Genomic DNA, 25,559 nt, shown 5'->3' on the forward strand with positions numbered 1-25,559 from the left:
TGTGTCTGTTGCTTACCTTCCTGATCACAGAACTGACAAGCTGTGGCTGCCACTCACTGCCCAGCATCACGAGAAAGTCCGACCGCGTATCACCAGCCCAGGAAAAGATCAAAATTGGAAGTATGGTTTCTACTGAATGTGTGTGGATTTTGAGCGTGCAATTCAGTGATACTAAGTGCACGTATAACCCTCATCTCTATTTCCAGAACCTTTTCGTCATCCCAAACAAGTTCTATAACCATAGGCAATAAGTAACTCCCCGTTCTCCCCTTTCTCAGCCCCAGTTACCTCCATTCTACCTTGTTTTATGAATTTATTCTAGGTATTTCATGTAAGTGGTGTCATGTAATTTATGTGCTTTTAAACTTGGTGATGTCATGTAGCCTAATGTGTTCAGGGGTTGTCCACACTGCAGCTTGTATCAGCACTTCATTCCTTCTACGGCTGAGCAATATTCCATCACGCGCATATATACCACATGTTGTTATATATCCATTTATCTTGGGTTGTTTCTACTTTGTGGCTATTGTGAATGATGCTGCAGTGAACGCTTGCTTACAAAAACTGTTTTTAGTTCTGGTTATTAACCTGAGAGGAGCATTGCTGGGTCATATGGTAATTCTGTGTGTGGTTTGAGAGACTCCAATATTGAAACCTTGGTTGGTTGGGTCCTGGAGTGAAAATTTAAGATCCATAAAAGACTTTTTTTTTTTTTTTTTTTTTTGAAATTGGGCACATTGTAATAAGTAGAGTAGATTATATTCCTGAATAAACTTTTATTTTAATGTTTGTTTACGACAGAGTGAGAGTGTAAGTGGGGGAAGGAGAGAGGGAGACACAGAATCTGAAGCAGGATCCAGGCTCTGAGCTGTCAGCACAGAACCTAACGGGGGGGGCTCGAACTCAGATTGTGAGATCATGACCGGAGTTGAAGTCAGACGCTTAACCCACCAAGCCACCCAGGCACCCCATAAACTTTTTTTTTTTTTAATTTTAAGTTTATTTTGAGAGAGAAAGCATGAGTGGGGGAGGGGCAGAGAGAGAGACTCCTAAGCAGGTTCTGCATTGTCAGCCCGGAGCATAAGGAGGGGCTTGAACTCATGAACCATGAGATCGTGATCTGAGCCAAAAATCAAGATTCAGATACTTAACCGACTGAGCCACACATATGCCCCTAAACATTAGTTTTCTTGGGGACATAGTTCACTAAGAGAACCTTATTAGGAGATAAATGATGACGAATTTAGGGATGAAGTGTTACATCTCGAAATTAAGAATGATTCAACAAAAAAGTGTGAAGAGTGGTAGCACGAAGGCAGATGTGACAAAATGTTCATAATGACTAAATCTAGGTGAAGGGCATGTAAGTGTTGACGTACTATTTTGGTTTTTCTTCGAGTTTGAAGTATTTCACAATTAAAAGTTGGGGAGAAATTAGGAAGCTGGAAATAAACCCTCATATGTATGGTCAACTGATACTCTACAGGAGTGCTAAGACCATTGGGAAAAGGACAGTTTTTGGGGGGGGGGGGCAGATGACACAAAAATTACATGTGTGTGTGTGCACGTGTGTGCACGCGCACACAGTGTTGGGGAACTTGGGTGGCTCATTTGTTTATCAGACTCTTGGTTTCAGCTTGTGTCATGATCCTCCGATTTGTGGGTTTGAGCCCCACGTAGTGCTCTGTGCTGACAGCTCAGAGCCTGGAGTCTGCTTCGGACTCTGTGTCTCCCTCTCATTGGGGGGTGGGAGGGGCTGCTTGGGATTCTCTCTCCCTATCTCTCTGCTCCTCCCCCACTCGCCTGTGTTCACGCTCTCTCAAAAATAAACTTTATATGTTTTTATTATAGTTGACACGGTGTTACATTCGTTTTAGGTGTTACAACTTAGTGATTTGACAAGTTTATGCATTATGCTATGTTCACTCCAAGTGTAGTTGCCATCTGTCCTGTTGCATCACTATTACAATATCATTGACTATTTTCCTTATGCTCTGCCAAAAAGGACAGTGTTTTCAACAAATGGTGCTGGGAAAATTGGGTGTCCATATGCAAAAGAATGAAATTAGTCATACTGTTATACCATATACAAAAAATAAATTCAAAATGAAAGACTTTTTAAAACATAAGGGCTACAGCTATAAAACCCTCAGAAGAAAATGAGAGAAAAACATCATGACGCCAGATTTGGCATTATGTTGTGTGTATTTGGCCACAATAAAAAAAGGTCAGGGGAAAAAACTACAATGAGGACAAATGATAAAATGGTTCTATACAGAATTAAACTGTTTACAAAGTACCACCACGTGCAAAGGGCTATAACCAGTCAGGTAACGTGACTTCTGAGAAAGGCTACAGAGAAGGGGTTTGCATCGAGCCTGGAAAACAGCGCCTCGGTTTCCCTCTTGCTGGTTCCACGGGTACCGACAAGGCAGTTATGTGGAGAAGACATGAGACCCTGGAGCCGTGCAACCTGGATTCCAATCCTGATCCTGTCCTTCCCACCTGTGAGCTTAGGCAAGTTACTTCACCTTTCGATGCCTCGATTTCCTTATCTCCAAAGGAAGCGTTGATGTGTATAAAGCATTTAGAGGAGTGCCTGGCACATGGTAGTGGTCTGTTAAATGTGAGCTCTTGTTTTTATTATTGAATAAGGGGCACAACAAGGGAGTTCGGGTAGAGAGAATCACTTAAGTGGACGCAGCGTGTTTGGAGAGAAAAGGCCAACCGTTGCGTTTTGGACTGGATTTAGTGGGTCACAGAGCACAACTCAAGTGTTGTGAGCAGAAGTATGCGATGGAAAGCGGTGTTGTGTGAAGATGGCATCTGTTTGCAGGGGTGATGAGCTGTCCTGGGGAGGGTACCCAAGACAGTAAAGAGCCTCTGTCCGTTGAAACAGAAATGAAGGATCCAGAATACAGCACCGTGAAGAGGCTTTTTCCCAAAGACTCCCCTTATCTCCCTAAAAGCAGAGCCTCTTCAAAGGATTTGGCAGTCATAAAGCATCTCCCAAGGAGTTTCCTAAGTAGAGAGGATTGACTCCTACCACCGGAGATTAGAAATTGGCACCTCAGGATAAGAAATCACCTAAACACATAGTGTGACAGAAATCATAGCTCCCATCTCATTCATCTTCTCTCAAAGTCACGTGTTTTCCCATAAGTGCCCTTTTTCTAGTAAGACGGGATGTAAGCTGTTTCTCCCCTTCCCCTATTAAGATGGAATATAAGCCCCAAATTGTAATCACTTCTTGAGTCACATTTTCCTATGAACTCCCTTGGATGTGAATAAAAATCTGTCTTCTAATCTTTTGTCTGTTTAATTCACACACCTTCCTATTCAGAACCTAAGAGGATAGAGAAAAGTTCTTCCTCTATGATAAATATCTGATTGATGCCAAAGAGTGGTACTACAGAGAGAAACCCCTTCCTTTAAAATAAGTGAAGGGGGGCGGCTGGGTGACTCAGTTAAGTGTCCGACTTCAGCTCAGGTCATGATCTCGTGGTCTGTGAGTTCAAGCCGCACGTTGGGCTCTGTGCTGTCAGCTCTGAGCCTGGAGCCTGCTTCGGATTCTGTGTGTCCCTTTCTCTGCACTTTCCCCGCTCACACCTCTGTTTCTTTCTCTCAAAAGTAAATAAACATTAAAAAATTTTTTTAATTCAGTGTCTCCCTCTCTCTGCCCCTCCCATACTCGTTCTCTCTCTCTCTCTCTCTCTCAAAAATAAACATTAAGAAAATAAAATAAAGGGACGCTGGGCTCTCTGCTGACAGCTCAGAGCCTGGAATCTGCTTCTGATTTTCTCTCTCCCTCCCTCCCTCCTTCCGCCACCCCCCTCCCCCGCCCCGCGCGCTTGTGCTCTGTCAAAAATAAGTACACATTAAAAAAATTTTTTTAAGTAAATGAAGGGTCGCCCAGGTGCCTCAGTCGGTTAAGATCTAGATCCAGGCTTGGGCCATGACCTCACAGTTAGTGTGTTTGAGCCCCGCATGGAGCTCTGTGCTGACAGGGCAGAGCCTGCTTGAGATTCTCTATGCCCCTCCCTCCCTCCCTACCTCCTTCTGTCTGTCTGTCTGTCTCTCTCTGTCTCCCTCCCTCCCCTCTCCCCCTCTCTCCCTCTCTCCCTCTCTCAAATAAGCTTTAAAAAATTACATGAAAATTGGGGTGCCTGGCTCGCTCAGTCATTGGAGCATGAGACTTGATGTCAGTGCTGTAAATTTGAGCCCCTTGTTGGGTGTAGAGATTACTTTAAAATCTTTAAAAAACAAAAGCCCTAAAAATAAAATCACTTAAAAAAAATGAAAATTAGGTGAGTTTCAGGGGCCCCTTCTCTGTGGAGGGAGTGGTGAGGATTATCACAGTGAGTAAAGTTTTGACAAGAGTAGGGTAAGAATTTAAGGGTCATTTATGGAAAATGGCATGCAACCACTCCCAGTCATCACATGTTGCTTTAGAAGATAAGTACCCATAAGAACACTTAATTTGCTGGGGTCTTTACTGGGAATCCTTACTGTAAGACAATGGATAACTACAGGGTGCCATTAGCCTCGTTAGTTCTCTGGGTTGAAGCAAGCAGCCCCAGCAGGCTGGGGTATCTTGTTGAGCTGCTGTCCCCCAAGTCCCTGATAATGGGCTCCTTGTTGGTTGACTTAAAATCAATGGAATACGTTTTTCATGAATATAGACTGTGTGTGTGTTGAACATCCCCGGGGTGGCTCATTGTGGGGAAGCAGCAGCCTCTCCGATGTAGCTCTTCTGGAATATTTGTCGTGATGGGTATTTCACAGCATGATTGCCCAAGAGTCTCCCAGCTCTTCTTATGTGTTTGCCCAGAGCAAAATGAGGAGGGGAGTGCCAAAATTCAATTTCTATAAACTAAAATCCTGTAAGTGTAAATACCGGATTCTAAGGAAGTAGTAGGGTAGTTAAAAGCCAATTTGAGGGGCGCCTGGGTGGCTCAGTCGGTTAAGTGTCTGAGTTCAGCTCAGGTCACGATCTCGCGGTCCGTGAGTTCAAGCCCCGCGTCGGGCTCTGTGCTGATGGCTCAGAGCCTGGAGCCTGTTTCAGATTCTGTGTCTCCCTCTCTCTCTGCCCCTCCCCCGTTCATGCTCTGTCTCAAAAACAAATAAAACGTTAAAAAAAATTTTTTTAATAAAATAAAAGCCAATTTGAATGATTTTGTGGGGGCGGGAGAAGCTTGAGAACACTTCCTTTTTTTCAGATGCAGAGCTTATTTATCAACTTATAGGCCCTAGGCACTCCTCTGACATCCTATCATATGTGTTAAGATGCACCGAATATTCTACGTGGGATATATTTTTTTGCTGGAAAAATTTTATAGGATCTTTTTGACACTGCTTTTGAAATTATACGCGTGAGGGGCACCTGGGTGGTTCAGTCGGTTGAGCGTCCGACTTCAGCTCAGGTTGTGATCTCACTGCTCCTGACTCCAAGCCCCTTATGAGGCTCTCTGCTGTCAGGGCAGAGCCTGCTCTGCATCCTCTGTCCCTCCCTCTCTCTGCACCTCCCCTGCTCACACTCTGTCAAAACAAAACAAAAATTAAAAAAAACTGAACATGCCATTTTGTGGTATATGAGCCTTTTAGAGTCCAAATAATAAAATCTTATGCCAATATCTGGTTTGGGGATAAAGGATGATTAGCTCTGGGGACCCCTCTTACCATCTTTTGTAACTCCCACACCAGTATCGCCCTTAGGCTTGTCTAGTAGGGCCTCCGTTCTGGGTCCCATCCTTACAGGCCCCACCTGGCCTCCTCCATGATTCGCATCTTCACGGACAAGAAATACGCCAGTCCTAGGGGAATTGCCCACCCCAAATCCTCCCTCCAGACCTCACTCCAAGTTCTGGGACTCTGGACTTCCCTGTCCAATCATCCCTGAGCCTGCTTCCGGTGCTACGTGGGCCTCTTCTCTTGGTCTTCCCTCTGGAAGCTGAACCCTGTTCGTGTATTCCTAACACTAAGGGGGTGCCAAGGGGCAGTTTCTGAGAGGTGTGTGCACATCCAGGCTGGGATATCCACATGTGTGAATGCAGGATGGAGACACTAATGAGAAGGAAAGGGGTCAGGCCAGAGGTGGGAGGCTGACTTCTGCCATACTGCCACATCCAATATGGATTTCTGAGGCCAAATTTGAGAATTCTCAATTGAAACCTGGTATATTTTTCAAAGTAGGAGAACAAAAGATTTTATTTAACAGGCTATTCGTTTGATTTATACTTTGAAACTTAAGCATATGATATGGAGGCCTCCACTTGTATTTCTACCCTAGTGCCCACAAATCTTAGGGCTGGGCCATTCCCACACAAATCTTTATGCCAAACTCACTAAATGTTTAATATTTTGAAATGACCTTAAGTTTTTTGCTTTGTTTTAGGCTTTTTTTGGGGGGGGAGAGCTGTACAGGGAGACCTTAAATTTTTTATTCCTCAAAATGAACTTGGATACACACATAACTGGAGAAAAATTGTCTACTCACAAAGCCTGGCGTGGAATGTATAACACAATAAAGAGAGCGTTGTAGTAATTTCGCAGGTCATTTATTTCCCCTTCAAAAATGTTTTTCCAATTTAAAGATATTTTTGCAGGATTTTATTTGAGGAAGAGATGGAGAGTAAGACACACGTACAATTTTTTAATTATCCCCTCTGTGGGAGACATTGCTAAATGCTTAAGAACAGTATCGCTTTAACTCCCGAAGATAACTTTGTGCAAATGGTTCTGTTACCTATTCACTTTAGAGAGTAGGAAATGGTTGATGGATTTGGGCTGGAGCCTAAAGTCCTGAGAGTGACCAGGAGGGGTCTGAGAAAGGAGTTAAGTGACCAGCTTCTTTCTCCAGTGGCAGGGGCTCGCAGTGGAGCACATCCCACTTCCTAAGCCTTCCAACAGCTAAATGCTGAAGGGCAGTCATCAGGTCTGATGAACTCAGGCTAGTTCAGGGAATCTCAAGGAGAAACAAGACAGCCTGTTTGGGAGAACTTTCAGAAAATGGGTGGTGGGGGTGGCCGTGACAATGATTATTGACTTTTACTGAAGGGAAGCTAAAGGTCTTGCCCTCAGAAGTACTCTCCTAGATTTGTAGCATGACTTTCAGACAACATGACTTTAGAATGTCCCACCAGCATTCGTGTAGGTGAAAGCCTGTCCCTGTTGGGGTGACTCTCAAATGAATTCTGTTTTACCTATTAACACAATGGGGTGGGGGGCCCTGGGTGGCTCAGTCGGTTAAGCCTCCACCTTCAGCTGGGGTCATGATCTCGCAGTTTGTGAGTTCGAGCCCCAGGCGGGCTCTGTGCTGACTCCCCGGAGCCTGCAGCCTGCCTCGGATTCTGTGTCTCCCTCTCTGTGATCCTCCCCCGTTCATGCTCTGTCTCCCTCTGTCTCAAAAATAAACAAACATTTAAAAAAATTAAAAAACACAATGGGGTGTGGGGAGGGCACAATTTTAATGTACCCAGAACTTTCCAAGAATATAAACACAGCAAAGATCAACATTTTATTGGGACCAGTAATTATTACGTTTCAAAAATCGTATCACCAATAACAATATCTGTGGTTATTCAAATGCATGTGTCTGTGTTTAGCACTTATTTTTAATTTCTTTTGAAAGTAGGCTCCTCATCCAATCTGGGGCTTGAACTCATGACCCTGAGGTTAGGCGTCGCATGCTCTACTGACTGAGCCAGCTAGTCACCCCCAGCACTTGTTTTTAAATATCATTCATAAAGAAATTAAAAAATATTCAGTTGAGTGATGTTTACGTATCCAAACTTCATCATAAGTAGGCACAGCATCTGTTTACTTCACTATGTCTTTTGGTGCTCCGGTACCCAATTATTTTCATAGTGAAATAGGTATCATTTTATGATAAACTACTATACTTCTCTCTTCTTCGTTACTTAGTGGTTAATCATATTGAGTTTCTGAAATTGTGCACGTAGGTTGGTTGTGTTAACTGTTTTTTCTGCCCAAGGGACTAAACGGGGACTGAAAACTTGTGTAAAAGGGCGCTCCGCCCACGTCGGCCCCGCCCCTTGCGGCGGGCCCCACCCCTAGCGCCTTCCGCCACATTCAGTATGGCGGCGACGCCAGTCCGCAGAGGCGATTGGGCAGGTCGCTAGTGGCGCGTTCCACTCCAGTCATGGCGGCCCGCCGACCGGTCGCGGGCAGCGGGGCTCTGGCAACGTGCGGTCTGGAGAGCATTCTGGAGGCGCTGAAGCTTCTGCTGAGCCCGGGAGGTGAGAGGACGGATCTCGGCGCCGGGCTGCACTCGGGACTCTCAGGGCCACCAGTCTTCCCGGGCTGCCCTGCCTTCCGCAGCGTGCGCCTCTCAGGCCCTCCCCGGGACCCCCAGCTCTGAGGCTCCTGGGGGCTTTGGGCATTGTCCGTCCAGCCTCATTTTACTTGAGGAAACCGAAGCTCAAGGAGGGGATGGGATTTGCTGAACACTGATGGTAACCGACGTCTCTTGAGCGCCAACCTTGTGCCAGGCACTCACTGTTAAGCGCCCTGGGTACTTGGTTCCATTCAGTCCTTACTGTCACCCTCTGAGGTAGGGACTGCGGCAAGAGCTTCCGAGAGGGTAGCGCTCCTGACGCGTTAAGTGAGGTCCCACCTCCTGAGGGTTCAGGGTCTAATGTGGACGCTGGAGATTTGTACAGAATGGCGAGGCGTGCAGAAGATGGAAGCAGTGGCGTTTGAGCTGGGTTTGGGGACAGCGTTTAGGGATTTACAGTCACTTGTAATCTTTCCTGGTGGGTTGGCAAGATCTTCCCAATTTAGAATCTGCAGGGACCATGGCGGTGGTTTAGCCTGGCGCTCTCCTTTTACACCTGGGGACACTTAAGGCTCGCTGAAGAGATGAAGTGACCTGACACAGATTATGTGGGCAAATTAGGGGCGCAACACGGACCTAGGGCCGAGGTCTACCGAACTCCCTTCTCAAATCAAGGCAGATTATTAAGTGTGGAGCCTCTGATGTTATCTGGAGTTTGGAGAAAGGACACGAGAGATAGGGACCGTATATGTGCAAGAAGGGGTTTGTTCGTGAGCAAAGTAAGGTACATGAAGGGCCATGAGGTGATGCTTCAAGTCTCAAATTTTAAGATACTCCCCAAAATGCAGAAACTTCCACAAACATTATACCATACCTGGGAGAAGTGAAAAGAAGTCATTAATAATAGTCATTGAGGGGCGCCTGGGTGGCTCAGTGAGTTAAGCATCTGTCTTCCGCCCAGGTCATGATCTCACCGTTAGTGAGCTCGAGCCCTGCTTCGGGTCAGCCCTGCTTCTCTCTCTCTCTCTCTCCTCCCCTCTCTCTTTCTCTGACTTTCATGGGATTTTCTCCCTCCCTCTCTCTCTCTCTCTCTCTCTCTCTCTCTCTGCCCATTACTCCCTTGGGCCCTCTCACTCTCTCTCTCTCTCAAAAAAAAAGTAATAGTGGGGCGCCTGGGTGGCGCAGTCGGTTAAGCGTCCGACTTCAGCCAGGTCACGATCTCGCGGTCCGTGAGTTCGAGCCCCGCGTCAGGCTCTGGGCTGATGGCTCGGAGCCTGGAGCCTGTTTCCGATTCTGTGTCTCCCTCTCTCTCTGCCCCTCCCCCGTTCATGCTCTGTCTCTCTCTGTCCCAAAAATAAATTAAAAAAAAAAAAAAGTAATAGTAATTCAGTGCCTACCAAGTATCAGGCCCAATAATATGCTGTTTACATATATATATATATTTTTTTTAATTTTTTTAATGTTTATTTATTACTTTTGAGAGAGAGACAGAGTGCGAGCCGGGGAGGGCAGAGAGAGAGGGAGACCCAGAATCCGAAGCAGGCTCCAGGCTCTGAGCTGTCAGCACAAAGCCCGACGTGGGGCTTGAACTCATGAACTGTGAGATCATGACCTGAGCCAAAGTCGGAAGCTTAACCGACTGAACCACCCAGGTGCCCCTACATGTATTATTTAATCCTTACAATTCCATAGCATAGATATTTTTTGTATTCCATTTTACAGATGAAGGAACTAAGGCTCAGGTATGGGGAAGTTGCCCGATGTCAGTCTAATAAAGTGGTAGAGCTGGATTTTTTTTTTTTTTTTAATGTATTTACGTAGGCTCTCTGCCAACGTGGGGCTCAAACTGACATCTGCAAGATCAAGAGTGGCATGCTCTACTCACTTAGCTAGTCAGGTGCATCATAGCCAGGATTTAAAACAGTTTATTTATTTTATTTAAAAGGTTTTTGGAGGCAGCTGTTGCCTGGGCGGCTCAGTCAGTTAAGCATCCAACTCTTTTTTTTTTTTTTAATTTTCTTTTTTTTTTTTTTTTTCTTTTTGAGAGAGTGTGAGCAGAGGACAGGTAGAGAGAGGGTGACAGAGGATCTGAAGCGGGCTTTGAGCTGACAGCAACGAGCTTGATACTTTTCTCAAACTCATGAACTGTGAGATCATGACCTGAGCCCAAGTCAGTTGCTCCACTGACTGAGCCACCCAGGCTCCCCAGTCATCCAAGTCATCCCAGGACCATCAGGTCCTGATCTCTGGGTTAGTGAGATCTAGCCCTGCATTCAGCTCTGTGCTGACCGTACAGAGCCTGCTTGGGATTCCCTCTCTCCCTTTCTCTCCACCCCTCTCCTTCTTGCATGTGCACACAAAGCACACACATTCGCTCTCTAAACAAATATTAAAAAATATATATATTTTTAATTTTAGAGAAGGAGTGTGAGGGAGGAAGAAGGGCAGAGGGGAAGAGGGAGGGAGAATCTTAAGCCGGATCTTCTTAAACGAGAAGCCCGGCACAGGACTTAATCCCAAGATCCTGGGGATCATGACCTGAGCCAAAATCAAGTCAGTAGCTCAAATGACTGAGCCACCCAGGTGCCCCTATTTTTTTTCTTTCATTTAAAATTCCAGTATAGTTAACATACAGTGTTACACTACTTTTGGGTGTACAGTATAGTGATTCAACAGATCCATACAACACCTGGTGATCATTACAAGTGCAATGATCTTAATTTTCATCGCCTGTTTTACCCATCTGGCCTCTCTGGTAGCCATCAGTTTGTTCTCTGTAGCTAAGAGAACTGTTAGCTACAGCTGTTTCTTGGTTTGTCTCTCTCTCTCTCTTTTTCCCCTTGTGGGTTTTTTTGTTTGCTTCTTAAATTCCACGTGAGTGAAATCATACAGTATTTGTCTTTCTCTGACTGGTTTTGTTTAGCATTATACTCTCTGGCTCCATCTATGTTGTTGCAAATGGCAAGATTTCATTCTTTTTTACGGCTGAATAATATTCAGCCATATTTATCCATCTTTATCCTTTCATCTATTGATGGACACTTGGGCTGCTTCCATAATTTGGCTATTGTAAATAATGCTGCAATGAAAGTAGGGTGCATATATCCTTTTGAATTAGTGTTTTTGTTTTCTTTGGGTAAATACCCAGTAGTGTGATAACTGGATTATAGGGTAGTTCTATTTTTTTATGTTTATTTATTTATTTTTGAGAGAGAGAGAGAGAGAGAGAGAGAGAGAGAGAGCTTGTGAGTGGTGGAGGGGCAGACACAGAGGGAGAGAGAATCACAAGTAGGCTCCACACTGTCAGCACAGAGCCCACTGTGGGGCTCGATCCCATGAACTGTGAGATCGTGACCTGAGCCAAACGAAACCAAGAGTCAGATGCTTAATCAGCTGAGCCACCCAGGCACCCCCAGGGTAGTTCTATTTTTAATATTTTGAGAAACCTTCACACTGTTTTCTACAGTGGCTGCACAGTTTGCATTCTCACCAACAGTGCACGAGGATGCCTTTCCACATCCTCGGCCACACTTGTTGTTTCTTCTTGTTTCAAAACCAAGAGTTGGATGCTTAACCGACTGAGCCACCCAAGTGCCCCTCAGTGTAGTTTTGATTTGCATTTTCTTGATGAGCAATGTTGAGCATCTTTTCATGTGTCTGTTGGCCATGTGGATGTCTTTTCTTGTTTTTAAGTTTATTTATTTATTTTTTTTAGTAATCTCTATACCCAACATGGGGCTCAAACTCACCACCTTGAGAGCAAGAGTTGCACACTCTTCCGACTGAGCCAGCCAGCCACCCCCAGTTCTTTTTTGGAGACGTGTCTGTTCACGTCTTCTACCCATTTTTATTTATTTATATATTTATATATTTATTTATTTAAAGTTTATTTATTTTGAGAGAGAGAACAAGAGGAGGAGGGGCAGAGGCAGAGGGGGGGGACAGAAGATCCAAAGCGGGCTCATGAGCTGTGAGATCACCACCTGAGCTGAAGTCAGACACTTAATCGACTGATCCACCCAGGCACCCCTTCTGCCCATCTTTAAATTGGGTTATTTGTTTTTTGGGTGTTGAATTGTATAAGTTCTTTATATATTTTGGATACTTTTTTTGTGGGAGGCGGGGGGTTGGCTAGAGCCAGGATTTAAGTTCCGGTACCTTCCACTATAGTATGATAACTATACTACTTTGCCCCAGTGAAGAAGAAAACTGCAAAAGACAGTTTTAACTTGCTAATTGAGAGGTCACTTGTCTAGTAACTGCAGCTATCTACAAATGACTGAGAACAAGGTTAAATAAGCAAAAAATCTGGAAGTAATCATCTATCATAAAGCACACGTACACAAAACACGTTTATAGAAGACCTCTCTAAATCTCCAAGAGTGTTGTGGAGTCACATACATGTGCTCACTTAACATACAGGAATTCAGGCATTCCTATTTGAAAAAGGATAAGTACTGTGGTAAAATGGTATGATTTTGCACATATAGTCTATTATATATTGTGTGCATCTGCCTGCTGTTTTATCATATCACTTGCTGAGGGAATTAAAAAATACCTGTGCGTCATGAGTATTCAGATGTCCCTGATGTATTGAGGAGTTAGGGTGAAAGTACTGGTTAAAATTACATGCAGCTAGATTAAACTTTTTTTGATCTTTTTTTTTTTTTTTAATGTTTATTTGATTTGGAGCTCCTTGGTGGCTCAGTCGGTTGAGCGTCTGACTTTGGTTCAGGTCATCATCTCATGGTTTGTGGGCTTGAGCCCTGCGTTGGGCTCTGTGCTGACAGCTCAGAGCCTGGAGCCTGCTTCAGATTCTGTGTCTCCCTCTCTCTCTCCTCTTCCCCTGCTCACGCTCTGTCTCTTTCTGTCTCTCAAAAATAGATAAACATTAAAAAAAGTATTTGATTTATTTTGAGAGAGAAAGGAAGACAGAGTGTGAGTGGCAAAGAGCAGAGAGAGAGGAAGAGAGGGAATCCCAAACGGACTTCACGCTGTCAGCACAGAGCCCTATAGGGGGCTCAAACCACAAATCATGAGATCATGACCTGAGCGAAAATCAGGAGTCAGACGCTTAACCAACTGAGCCACCAAGGTGCCCCTGATCTGTCTTTAAATTGACTCCCCATGAAGGGTGCCTGGGTGGCTCAGTTGGTTAAGCTCAGTCGGTTAAGCGTCTGACTTCAGCTCAGGTCATGATCTCTCAGTCCGAGTTCGAGCCCTGCATCGGGCCTTGTGCTGACAGCTCAGAGCCTGGAGCCTGCTTTGGATTCTGTGTCTCCATCTCTCTCTGCCCCTCCCCTGCTCATGCTCTGTCTCTCTCACTCTCAAAAACGAATAAGCGTTAAAACAGTTTTTTAAATTGACTCCCTTTGAGGTAATATGCACTGGGAGTCATCTGTATATAATAGTCTGTCCTCACTGCTCTTGGAGAAACAAAATTACATAAAAATGTGTGCTCTCAAGTATCTTGTCTTTTGGGGAGATGGTAGTGTGCCTGTAGATGAAGAGACAGTTCACACAGTAGGATCACACTAATGGTGAGAGGCTAGTGCAGATGGCAGTTGGATAGAGGAGTCACCCCTGAGTGGAGCTGTGGAAGGCTACAAGAGGAAGAGGAATTCGGTCTCGGTGGGAATTATATAGAAAGGAAGGGAGATGCCAATAGTCTTTCACTTGTGAGGCATCAAATGTTCTGCTGCATTAAGCGTGTTCTCCTCTGCCTTCCATTTCTATTGTCAATCATGGGGCAAATAATAGTTTCACCACCTGGGTTAAGGTTCTTGTTAAGAAATGTGCTAAGCAGAATTTGAAAGGGATTTGTCAATTTTAGTGAAGTTTTGTGTGTAAGAAATGGAGGCCATCTCAGCAATAGTTTTCCTAAAAAATATCTTTCTGTGTTAAATACAGACCAAATTCTATCATTGAATTTGAATATGTTGTGGGGAAGGAGCTGGAAAATCTGATAATCTGTGTATAATGAAGATGTACCATACTTAATCTTGCATGCCATATTGCTTTGCACTTTGAGCATAATAAAAAGTTCCACACAAACTGTGAAGTCTGCTTTTAAATGTCACAAAGCATAGGCATTCAAATTGGTGATTGGGAAGAATCCATAATGCTGTCCATAAGGGCAACATTTCCTGAAGTGTGATAGTGATGTAGTTTTACGTGGTACATACAGTAACATTTCGAGGCTGCATGGTGTGGTGTAGTGATCAAGAGTTAACTTATCAGGAAGAGTGGCATTGTTTTGCATTTTTGCAAGTCTCTTTGATGTCTGGCTTACTAGAAGACGGCTGGATTTTTGTATTTGCTTTTCTGTTCAATCTGTCATGATAGGTTGTTTTGATTGGAACAGATGAAGAAAATCTAGACTCACATAGATACGTAGTTGGAAAAGGAAGAACTCAATAGCCTTTTCAGAGAATTGTATTTTTTCATACTGTACTAAAACTGAACGAGAGGTAATTTCTTAAAGGTTAGTTACGATATGGAATCTGTTTTTTTAGTGGTTATTAATTTTGAGAGAGAGAAAGCACACACACGCGTGCTGGGGAGGGGCAGCGGGAGAGAATCCCAAGCAGCCTCCACGCTCTCAGCACGGAGCTCTACACAGGGCTTGTTTCCATGAACCGTGAGATCATGACCTGAGCCGAAGTCAAGAGTCAGACACTTAACTGAACCAGATGCTTAACTGACAGCCACCCAGGTGCCCCTAAACTGAATGAACTTTTCACACTTGGTACACTCATGAGAGAATGAGACTGTAGGAGGCAAATAATGGCCTAGTATTAATATGAAAATAGTTTGGAACCTGCAGAGTCCCTCAAAATCTGAAACCCCTGAAAACTTGAGTCCCTGTACCCTGCTTTGAAAACTGCTGCTTTAGGGGATGCCTTTATTTTCAAGTAGATTTTGTTTTTCACCAGTAGAGGGCAGAGGAGACTACTTTATTAAGTGGCTCTTGAAAAACAAAGCTTTTGTTTGAAATCACTTTGCTTCCCATGTTTGGGTTCAAAGATCTTATAAAGTTGCAGGAAGTCCCTGAGAGGTTGTTTAGGGATATTAATGGTTGGTGGTGATAAACTAGGAAAGCACTTATTTCCTATTTAGGTATATATTAGCTAAAGGAACCAGATATTCATGTTAGTGGGTCAGAATGCTTGCCCTGGACAATCTTAGAGAAGTACTGAAAAATTCTTACTTTTCTGATTTTCATTATTCTTAATGAGTAGTTTATGTTCCTTTTTCTTTTTATATAAGTAGTTGATATTCCTTATAGTAAAGTTTTTTAAAATATAGGGAAACTAGGGCAGCTGGGTGGCTCAGTCAGTTAAGTGTCTGACTTTGGCTCAGGTAGTGATCTCATGGCTTATGAGTTTGAGCCTTGCATCGGGCTCTATGCTGACAGCTCAGAGTTTGGAACCTGCTTCGGATACTCTGTCTCCCTCTCTCTCTGCCCCTTGCCTGCTCATGCTCTGTTTCTCTCTCTCAAGAATAAATAAACATTAAAAAAAATTTTTTTTAAGAAAAAAAATAGGGTAACTAAAAGAAGAACATTAAGATGACCCTAATCTCCAGTATATGGAAATTGCATTTTGGGAAATACTATTTTCTTTTTAACAAAAGTGGTCTCCATGGGGGAGGGGAAGGAAGAAAAAAAGGAAAAAAGAAAAAAAAAGGAAAAAAAAGAAAAGAAAGAAAGGTTAGAGAGGGAGGGAGCCAAAACATAAGAGACTCTTAAAAACAGAACAAACTGAGGGTTGATGGGGGGTAGGAGGGAGGGGCGGGTGGGTGAGGGGTATTGAGGAGGGCACCTCTTGGGATGAGCACTGGGTGTTGTATGGAAACCACCTCGACAATTTCATATTTAAAAAAAAAAAGTCTCATAGACTACATACTGTTTTATAACTTTATTATTTTTATTAAATTTTTTTTAAATGTTTACTTATTTTTGAGAGACACAGCGAGACAGAGCATGAGCTGGGAGAAGCAGAGAGAGAGGGAGACACAGAACCTGAAGCAGTCTCCAGACTCCGAGCTGTCAGCACAGAGCCTGACATGGGGATCAAACCTACAAACCATGAGATCGTGACCTGAGCTGAAGTCAGATGCTTAACCGACTGAGCCACCCAGACACCCCTGTTTTATAACTTTAAAATAACTTTTTTAGGGACACCTGGGGCTTAGTTGGTTAAGCGTCTGACTTCAGCTTAGGTCATGATCTTATGGTTCATGGGTTCGAGACTTGCTTTGGGCTCTGTGCTGGCAGCTTGGAGCCTGGAGCCTGCTTCAGGTTCTGTGTCTCCCTCTCTCCCTCTGCCCACCCCCCACTCATGCTCTCTCTTTCTCTCAAGAATAAATAAACATTAAAAAATTTTTTTAAATAACTTTTTCAAATACGTAAACTATACATATTCTCTCTTGAAAAACATTTTAAGTATGATTAAGCGAAAAAGAAAAATCACCCATAACCCTTCCTCCCAGAGATGATCACTTAATACTTTGACATACAACCTTTTTTCTTTTTAAAGGTTTATTCATTTATTTTGAGAGAGAGAGACAGAGCATGAATGGGGTAGGGGTAGAGAGAGAGAGAAGGAGACACAGAATTTGAAGCAGGCTCCAGGCTGTCAGCACAGAGCCTGATGCGGGGCTTGAACCCACAAACCGAGAGATCATGACCGGAGCCGAAGTCAGACGCTTATCCAACTGAGCCACCTGGGCATCACTTGACATATAACCTTTAAGACACTTTTCTATGTGTGTGTATATATGTATATGTATATATACATGTGTATATTTTATTTTATCTTATTTATTTCATAATGTTTATTTATTCTTGAGAGAGAGAGAGAGCACGCGCGAGTCAGGGAAGGGCACAGAGCCCAGAGCAGGGCTTGATCTCACTGTGAGATCATGACTTGAGCCAAAACCAAGAGTCAGACCCTTAACCGACTGAGCCACCCAGGCGCCCCTACATATGCATATTTTAATAACAGGTTCATAGTGTTCCTGTTATTGATCAATTTTCAAAATGATAGTGTCTTAATTTCCAAAGAAACATATGTATATTTCAAAAATTTTTAAATGTTTTTATTTATTTTTGAGAGAGAGAGAGAGAGAGAGAGCATGAGTGGGGAGGGGCAGAGAGGGAGACACAGACTCTGAAGCAGGCTCCAGCGTTTGAGCTGTCAGCACAGAGCCTGACATGGGTCTCGAACCCATGGACTGGGGGATCATGACCTGAGCCAAAGTCGTCCGCTTAACCAACTGAGTCACCGAGGTGCCCCTGTACATACGTATATTTTAATAACAGATTCATAGCGTTCCTGTTATTGATCCATTTTCAGAATGATAGTGTCTTAATTTCCAAAGGTAACCAGTGAAGTGATTTCTTTGTTTTATTATGAACTGATAGATTTTTTTGTACATGCAATATGTATTCATTATTCTTTCTCTTTTTTAAAAATTTATTTAAGTAATCTCTACACCTCAAGTGGGGCTCAAACCCACAGCTCAGAGATGAAGAGTCGCATGTTTTCTGATTGAGCCAGCAGGTGCTCCTGTACTCATTATTCTTGATACTCAAATTGTGGTTTGTGGAAACCACTCCAAATTGGCTCTTGGGCTCTTTGCAATGACCCGTAGTCTTTGATAGTCTCCTTCCTTACAGGCATGACAAGATGTCTCAGACTCATACATTTCTTGCCCTGTTCTTGAAAACAGCTCTCTTTAAGGAGAAATGGTAGAGACCACAATATGGGTAATAGGCATATTCATTACCCCTGATATCATTGCTTCCAGACTTTTTCAATTATTAGAGCTAGGAACTTTGTGGGTTTTCAGAAACCAAAACATAAATCTGTGGTTCTTACTGATATTCTTTTTTTTTCTTTAATGCTTATTTATTTTTGAGAGACAGAGAGAGAGAGAGAGACAGAGTGCGAGCAGGGGAGGGTCAGAGAGAGAGAGAGACATAGAATCCACGGCAGGCTCCAGGCTCCGTATGGTCAGCTCAGAGCCTGATGTGGGATTCGAACTCATGGACCAGGAGATCATGACCTGAGCTAAAGTTGGGTGCTTAGCTGACTGAGCCACCTAGGTGCCCCAGTTCTTACTGATATTCTAATTACAATGAAATATGATGGAGTTTGAATTTTTTTAACATTTTCTTATGCAAATTTTTTCTTTCTTTCTTTCTTTCTTTCTTTCTTTCTTTCTTTCTTTCTTTCTAGAGAAAGAAAGACTGAGCAGGAGAGAAGGACGGGGGGGAGAGAGAGAGAGAGAGAGAGAGAGAGAGAGAGAGAGAGAGAGAGAATCTAAAGCAGGCTCCATGCTCAGCACGGAGTCGGACATGGGGCTTGATATCACAACTGTGAGATCATGACCTCAGCTGAAATCAAGGGTCGGACACTTAGCCAACTGAGCCACCCAGGTGCCCCGAAAATTTTCAAGCTTATAGAAAAGCAGAAGGAATTTTACAGTGAAAACCCATATACCATGACCTAGATTCTTTCTTGATCACATATTTGTCCACCTAGCCATTCTTCTATATTTTATATTTTAATATTTGTATTTCTTTTATCTGAAAATATTGATTCCAGTGAAATTAATGTAATTATTTATTTCCTATATATACTTACATATATAAATATATGCTCACCCATTCACACACACACATGCATATAATATTTTAAAATAACAAATCCTGCATTACCACCATGAACAAACCTACTGGTCCTAGACTATTTTTATTTGTTGTCCTCAGGATGTATGAAGTTCTTTTTTTAAGATTTTATTTTTGAATACAGTGCATGCAACATGGGGCCCAAACTCATAACCCTGAGATCAAGAGTCACATGCTCCACTGACTGAGCCAGCCAGGTGCTCCTAAAGTTCTATATTTCAAGTCACTTGAAATAATTCTCTCCATTTATGCCTCTAACTTAGTATAGAGCAGGAGTTTGCATACTTCTTCTGTAAAGGAGCAGACAGTAAATATTTTGGGCTTTGTCTCTGTTACAACTACTCAACTCTGCTGCTGTAGCTTGAAAGCAAGATAACATGTAAGTAAACGGACATGACTGTGCTCCAGTCAAACTTTATTTATGGAAATAGGTGGTGGGCCACATTTGACCTGCAGATAGTAGTTTGACAACTTTGGACATAACGTACAGAATTATTAGGTTTGTTTGTGTTTTATTTTTAGGAATTATTTTGAAAAAATTTTCATTTAATTGTTTTTTTAACTTGAAAAACATAGACAGGGTCCCCAAATGAAAACTCTAGAACTAGATCAATTTATCCCTAGCTCCTCCCCACTGTTTTCTTCTCTTTGTAGACAACTCATTTTACTTTTTACCCTGTTCTTTCACTGCCTTTTTGAAAATAAAAACAAATAATGTATTTTATATTCCCTCCCTTTCTTACACAAAAGGTAGCATATGATAGACATTCTTTTATACCTTACTTTTAAATTTACTATGTCTTGGAGGTCACTACATAGTGGTTCATGGAAATCTTCCTCTTTTACAAGCATGCCATTATATGAATATACACTGTTTACTTCATCAGTTCTCTATTAATGGACATTTGGGTTGTCTCAGGTTAATACAAGAAGCACTACAATGAATAAGCTTGTGTATATGTCATTTTGCATTTTTGCCTATATATTTATCTGTAGTATAGATTCCTAAAAAGCAGGATTGCTGGGCCAAACGTTAAATATGTACGTAATTTTGCTAGATATTGCCAAATTGCTCTCTTCAGGAATGTACCATTTTAGTTTCTAAGAGCAATGTATGAGAGTGTGTGATTTCCCAAAACCTTGCCACATAATGTGTTATAAAACTTTTGGATTTTAGCCAGTTGATAAATGGGAAGTGCTATTTCAGTACAGTTTTAATTTACTTTTCTGTTATGAGCAAGGTTGATCATATTTTCATATTTTAGAAGTCATTTGCATTTCTTTTTCTATAAACTATTCATATCTTTTGCTCATACAGTGTTTCATGCTCTGTTCACTTCAGAATATATTTAATGAGTATGTCTTAAATAATGTTCCGTGTAACTTTTTTTTTTAATGTAATCTCCACACCCAATGTGGGGCTCAGACTCACAACCCCAAGATCAAGAGTCAGATGCTCTACTGACTGAGCCAGGCAGGTGTCCCTCAACATTACTTGATGGCTGCAAATATTCCATTATTCATTCGTTCAACAACTACTTGTTATGAACAGCTACTACATATCAGACAGGCCTTGTTCTGGCAAGGAGAATATAGCAGTGAACAAAACGAGCAACATCTCTGTCCTCAAGCAGCTTTTTTTCTAGTTTATAGAGAGACAATAAACAATAAACAAAATAAATATTATACATACATATAGTATGTTAGATATAGGTAGACTGCAATTTACTCATCCAATCTGTTACTGGATATGTATTCCTCATTTTACGCATTATAAGTAATGCACTGTTGAGCACTCTTTTAGTTATTCCATTTTAATCCTTTCTAATTTGCTTCTTTAAAAAAAATTTTTTTAACGGTTTATTTATTTATTTTTAAGAGAGAGAGCCCAAGTGGGATATGGGCAGAGAGAGAGGGAGAGAGAGAATACCAAGCAGGCTCTGTGCTGTCAGTGCAAATCCCAACAGGGAGCTTGAACTCACGAACTGTGAGATCATGACCTGAGCAGAAATCAAGAGTTGGCCACTTAACTCCCTGGGCCACCCAGGTGCCCCATTTCTAATTTGCCTCTTAGAAGATATATTAACTTTCATTCTGAAGTCTTAGTGCTTGTTTTCATTTACATTTTCAACATTTTATTATGGTTTTATAACTATAACCTTCATTTTTGCATTGTGGTAAAATTTTTTTTTTTGAATGTTATATTTACTTTTGAGAGAGAGAGAGTGCAAGTTGGGGGTAGTGCAGAGAGAGAGGTCCAAACCAGGCTCTGCACTGACAGTAGTGAGCCTGATGTGGGGCTTGAACCCACGAACCATGAGATCATGACCTGAGCTGAAATCGGATGCTCAACCAACTGAGCCCCCAGGTGCCCCTAAAATTTTGTTTAATGTTTACTTATTTATTTTGAGAGAGAGAGTGCATGTGCGAGCAGGGGAGGGGCAGAAAGGGAGAGACTGAGCCCTGCATTGTGTTGTTGTTGTTGTTGTTGTTGTTGTTGTTTTTAAGTATTTATTTATTTTTGAGAGAAAGAGAGGGAGAGAAGGGCAGAGAGAGAATCCCAAGCAGGCTCCACACTATCAGCCTGGAGCCTGATTTGGGGCTTGAACTCATGAGCCAGGAGATCGTAACCTGAGCCAAAATCAAGAGTTGGACATTTAGCCGATTGAGCCACCCAGGTGCCTCTGCATTGTGTTTTTAATAGTTGTCCTGGGAAAATTGCAATATATGTTCTTATTTTTTCACAATCTGCTTAGAATTCATATTGTACTGCTTCACATAACACTTAAGGACCTTGCAACTATCAGGGTCATTTTATAGCTCCCCCTCCCCCACTTGGGATTTACGCTATAGTGTTCATGTTTATTATATCTGCATAAGTTATAAATCCATAATAAAACTTTATAAATTTTGCTTTAGAGTGGCACCTGGCTGGCTCAGTCCGTAGAATGTGCAACTCTTGATCTCAGGGTTGTAAGTTTAAGCCCCACATTGGGTGTAGAGATTACTTAAAAAAAAAACAATCTTCAAATAAATTTGCTTTAGACACATATATGTGTATCTAAGGAAATTGAGGAAAAAATTAGTCTTTTATATTTATCCACATATTTACCATTTCTGATGCTCTTCATTCCTTTCTGAAGTTCCCAGTCTCCATCTAGTATTATTTTCCTTCAGCTTGAAGAATTCCCTTTATCATTTGTCTGCTGGAAGTCAGTTCTCTTGATTTTCATTGATCTAAATATATTTACTTTCATTTTTGAAGATTATTTTTACTAGATATAGAATTCTGAGTTGACATTTTATTTCTTCTGTCATACTTTAAAGATGTTTTTCTACCATCTTTTTAGCAGTCACTGTTTGTGGTAAGTTCACGGTCATTCACAGCATCATCCCTTATATATAATGCGTCATATTTTTCTGGCTGCTTCCAAGACTTTCTCTTTCTCTCTAGTTTTAACAATTGACTATACTATACATAGATGTGATTTTCTTTTTACTTATCCTGGCTCTTAGAGGGTACACATGGGCTGGGGATACAAATTTGGGAGGGTTAGCTTATAGACGGTTTTTAAAGACATGGGCCTGGGGAAGATCCTTGAAGAGAGCACAGAATTCAGGATAAGCCCCAGGGAATGTAAAGACCTGGTAGAGGAGGAGCTGTCAGTGGAGGCACTGGAAGGATGGCCACTGAGGTGTCTCAGAAGCTGAGAGAGGAGAGTGTTTCCGTGCACCTGGGCGGCTCAGTCAGTCAAGTGTCAGACTTCAGCTCAGGTCATGATCTCGCAGTTCCCGAGTTCGAGCCCCACTTTGGGCTCTCTGCTGTCAGCACAGAACCTGCTTCGGATCCTCTGTCCTCCTCTCTTTTTGCCCCTCCCCCACATTCTCTCTCTCTCTCTCTCAAAAATAGATAAACATTTTTAAAAAAGAGAGAAGAGCGTTTCAGGGAGGGAGTTGTTAACTATGTCAGCTACTGCTGTGAGCATGTGAGCACTCCTTCATCAGTAGAGGGCAGAAAAGACCATTTTAAGAAGGGTCGGGAAGCATTGAGAATAGATATTTTGGGTGTAGAGGTGATTGAATGAATCCCTCTGCACCTTGGGCCTGTATTTTGTGGTCTACCTCACTAGAGCGTAAGTATCATTGAGGGAAGGGACTTTGTTTTATTCAGTGGTTTATCTCTGGCACTTAGAACAGTTTGAATGACTCTACTGTGGTAACTATTCAGCCTTTTATTTTTCTGTTCTGCCTACAACTTAAGCCCACTAAGGCGATAGACATGGCCTCTGCCCTCAGAACACACGGGGAATAGAAACCAACTAGATGAACCATGTTAGGTACCCTGTTTTAACTACATCCCAAAGTGCTCTGGGTAGGCAGAAAATGTAGTCTTGAATTCTGCCTAGGCTTGGGCAGCACAACTTGGGGAGGCTTTCCAGGGGCAATGATATCTGAACCAGGCCCCAGGGGATGAGCTGGGAGAGGGCAAGGCATTCCACATAGAGTACAGTTTGTTTCCCAGGTAGATAATCTTTTTTTTTTTTTTTCTTCAAAAGCATCGGATTCAGGTTCACTACAGATCACAAAACATGATGTCCTGTTGGCTACTTTAAGCTCCAACCTGTCTGCTTTGGAGGACAAATTGCTGAAGGATCCGCACTGGAAGAAACTGAAACTCCTAAGGGATGAAATTGCTAATAAGGCAGAATGGCCACAAAACTCTGTGGATGTCACCTGGAGTTTTACCTCTCAAACTTTGTTGTTGCTGTTGTGCTTGAAGGAAACCATGATCCACCTTGCAGCTGACTTCAGTCCAGGTAAACCCAGCCTGAGGACTCCGGAAGCCGCTCCTGCCCTGAGCCCAGATACACTTAGCATCTCACAGCAGAAGACTGTCCAGTCCGTGTTGCAGTTTGTAGTCACCTTCGGCGTCTGCCCGTATCTCGTGCCTGGTGTGGGAGTCCCTTTGAGATGCAGGACCGCGTTTGGTGCCGTTGTTCAGGATGTGGTGTGTCTGAGCGCTCCTCCCGATGCGACCCGGAGACTCTACACCAGCTGCAGGATTCTTCTGAACATTGCGCATCACACTTCCCTGGGGAGCTTGATTTTCTGCCGCCATTTTGGGGATATTGCAGCAGGTCTGTGTCAGCTGGGATTCTGCCCCACCAAGAGAAAACCGCTAAAACCTGAGGAAGAGGTAAACACAGATTGAGTGCATGTCTTCGTGTCTGTGTGAATATTTGTGTGTGTGGTTATAAAAGACAAGTCTTAGTTCTTTGGAAAAGGGCTGTTGGAAAGGTCTAGAATTCCTCTTGAATGCCAAAGCATATCCGTGGATAAATGAATCTTTTACAGGGCTGGGGCTTCATTTATTAGATGCCAGTCCTTAGCATGCCTAGACAGTCCATATAGCCTCTTTCTTCTTGTCATTTTGCAACAACTACTGTAGGCTATTTCTTTGAGCTTCTGTTTCCTTTTAATTAAAAATTTTTTCAATGTTTATTTATTTTTGAGAGTGGGGGGAGGGGCAGAGAGAGAAGGAGACACAGAATTTGAAACAGGCTCCAGGCTCTGGCTGTCAGCACAGAGCCCAGGGCGAGGCTCAAACCCACGGACTGTGAGATCATGACCTGAACCGAATTCAGATGCTTAACCGACTGAGCCACCTGGGCACCCCTCTTCTGTTTCCTTTTTAATAAAATGTGTATAATAATACCTGCCTTGGAAGGTGGTTGTGAGGATTAAGGGTAATGTGTATAAAGTACCGAACCCCATCCTCAGTAGTGCTCATCAAAAAGTAATTACTACTAATATCGGTATTAAACTATTCATCTCTCCTTCATTAAGTTCTTGGGAAAATTAAATGAAATGAAATATGTAAAGCACAGGGTATGCTGTATAATTCAAACGCTGTTTGTTGTTATTATTAGCTGTTAGGGGGACGTGGCTGTTTTTTGCTGACATAGTAAGGATTTGGGTACCTGGACTGGAAAGGTGCCGTGGAGGTTACGGAAGCATAAGACATTAACGGAGGAGACAGGACTCCTAAGTGCGACACAGCAGGGATCACTACTCTCCCATGAGAGGACCATCAACATAGGAGCCTTGCCAGAAGAAGCTGTTGAGATACAAATGTATTAAAAGTTAGCGTGGCTCACGTGTGCGGTAATTTGTTAGCGCTGCAGCCAGATTCACAATGCCTGCCCACCTCATTTCTCTCTGTGTCACCCTTCAAACTTATTTCTTTTCTTTTTAAAAAATTTTTTTATCATGTATTTATTTTTGAGAGACAGAAGCAGAGCAGGAGCAGGGGAGGGGCAGAGAGAGAGGGAGACAGAGAATCTGAAGCAGGCTCCAGGCTCCGAGCTGTCAGTACAGGGCCTGATGCGGGGCCTGAACTCACGAGCCGTGAGAACGTGACCTGAGCCGAAATTGGAAGCTCAACAGACTCGGCCACCCGGCTACCCCTATTTTTTTTTTAAGTTTATTTATTTATTTTGAGAGAAAGAGCTTGTGTGAGCAGGGGAGGGGCAGAGAGAGAGTGAGAATCTGCATTGACAGTGCAGA

At 42.8% G+C, this 25,559-nt stretch overlaps 1 protein-coding gene across 1 annotated transcript in view; it reads left to right on the plus strand.

The window, feature by feature from the left end:
* Positions 1-8,118: 8,118 nt before the first annotated feature.
* The window catches only part of TANGO6 (transport and golgi organization 6 homolog), a 193,245-nt gene continuing 175,804 nt past the window's right edge, over positions 8,119-25,559 (plus strand). The window contains exons 1-2 of the mRNA XM_049622425.1: positions 8,119-8,258; positions 23,549-24,189. Of these exons, the coding sequence (XP_049478382.1) occupies positions 8,162-8,258; positions 23,549-24,189 (738 nt within the window). The 5' untranslated portion in view covers positions 8,119-8,161. The remainder of the gene's footprint in view (positions 8,259-23,548; positions 24,190-25,559) is intronic.

Source organism: Panthera uncia, assembly GCF_023721935.1.
Source record: "Panthera uncia isolate 11264 chromosome E2 unlocalized genomic scaffold, Puncia_PCG_1.0 HiC_scaffold_20, whole genome shotgun sequence".
NCBI lineage: Eukaryota > Metazoa > Chordata > Mammalia > Carnivora > Felidae > Panthera > Panthera uncia.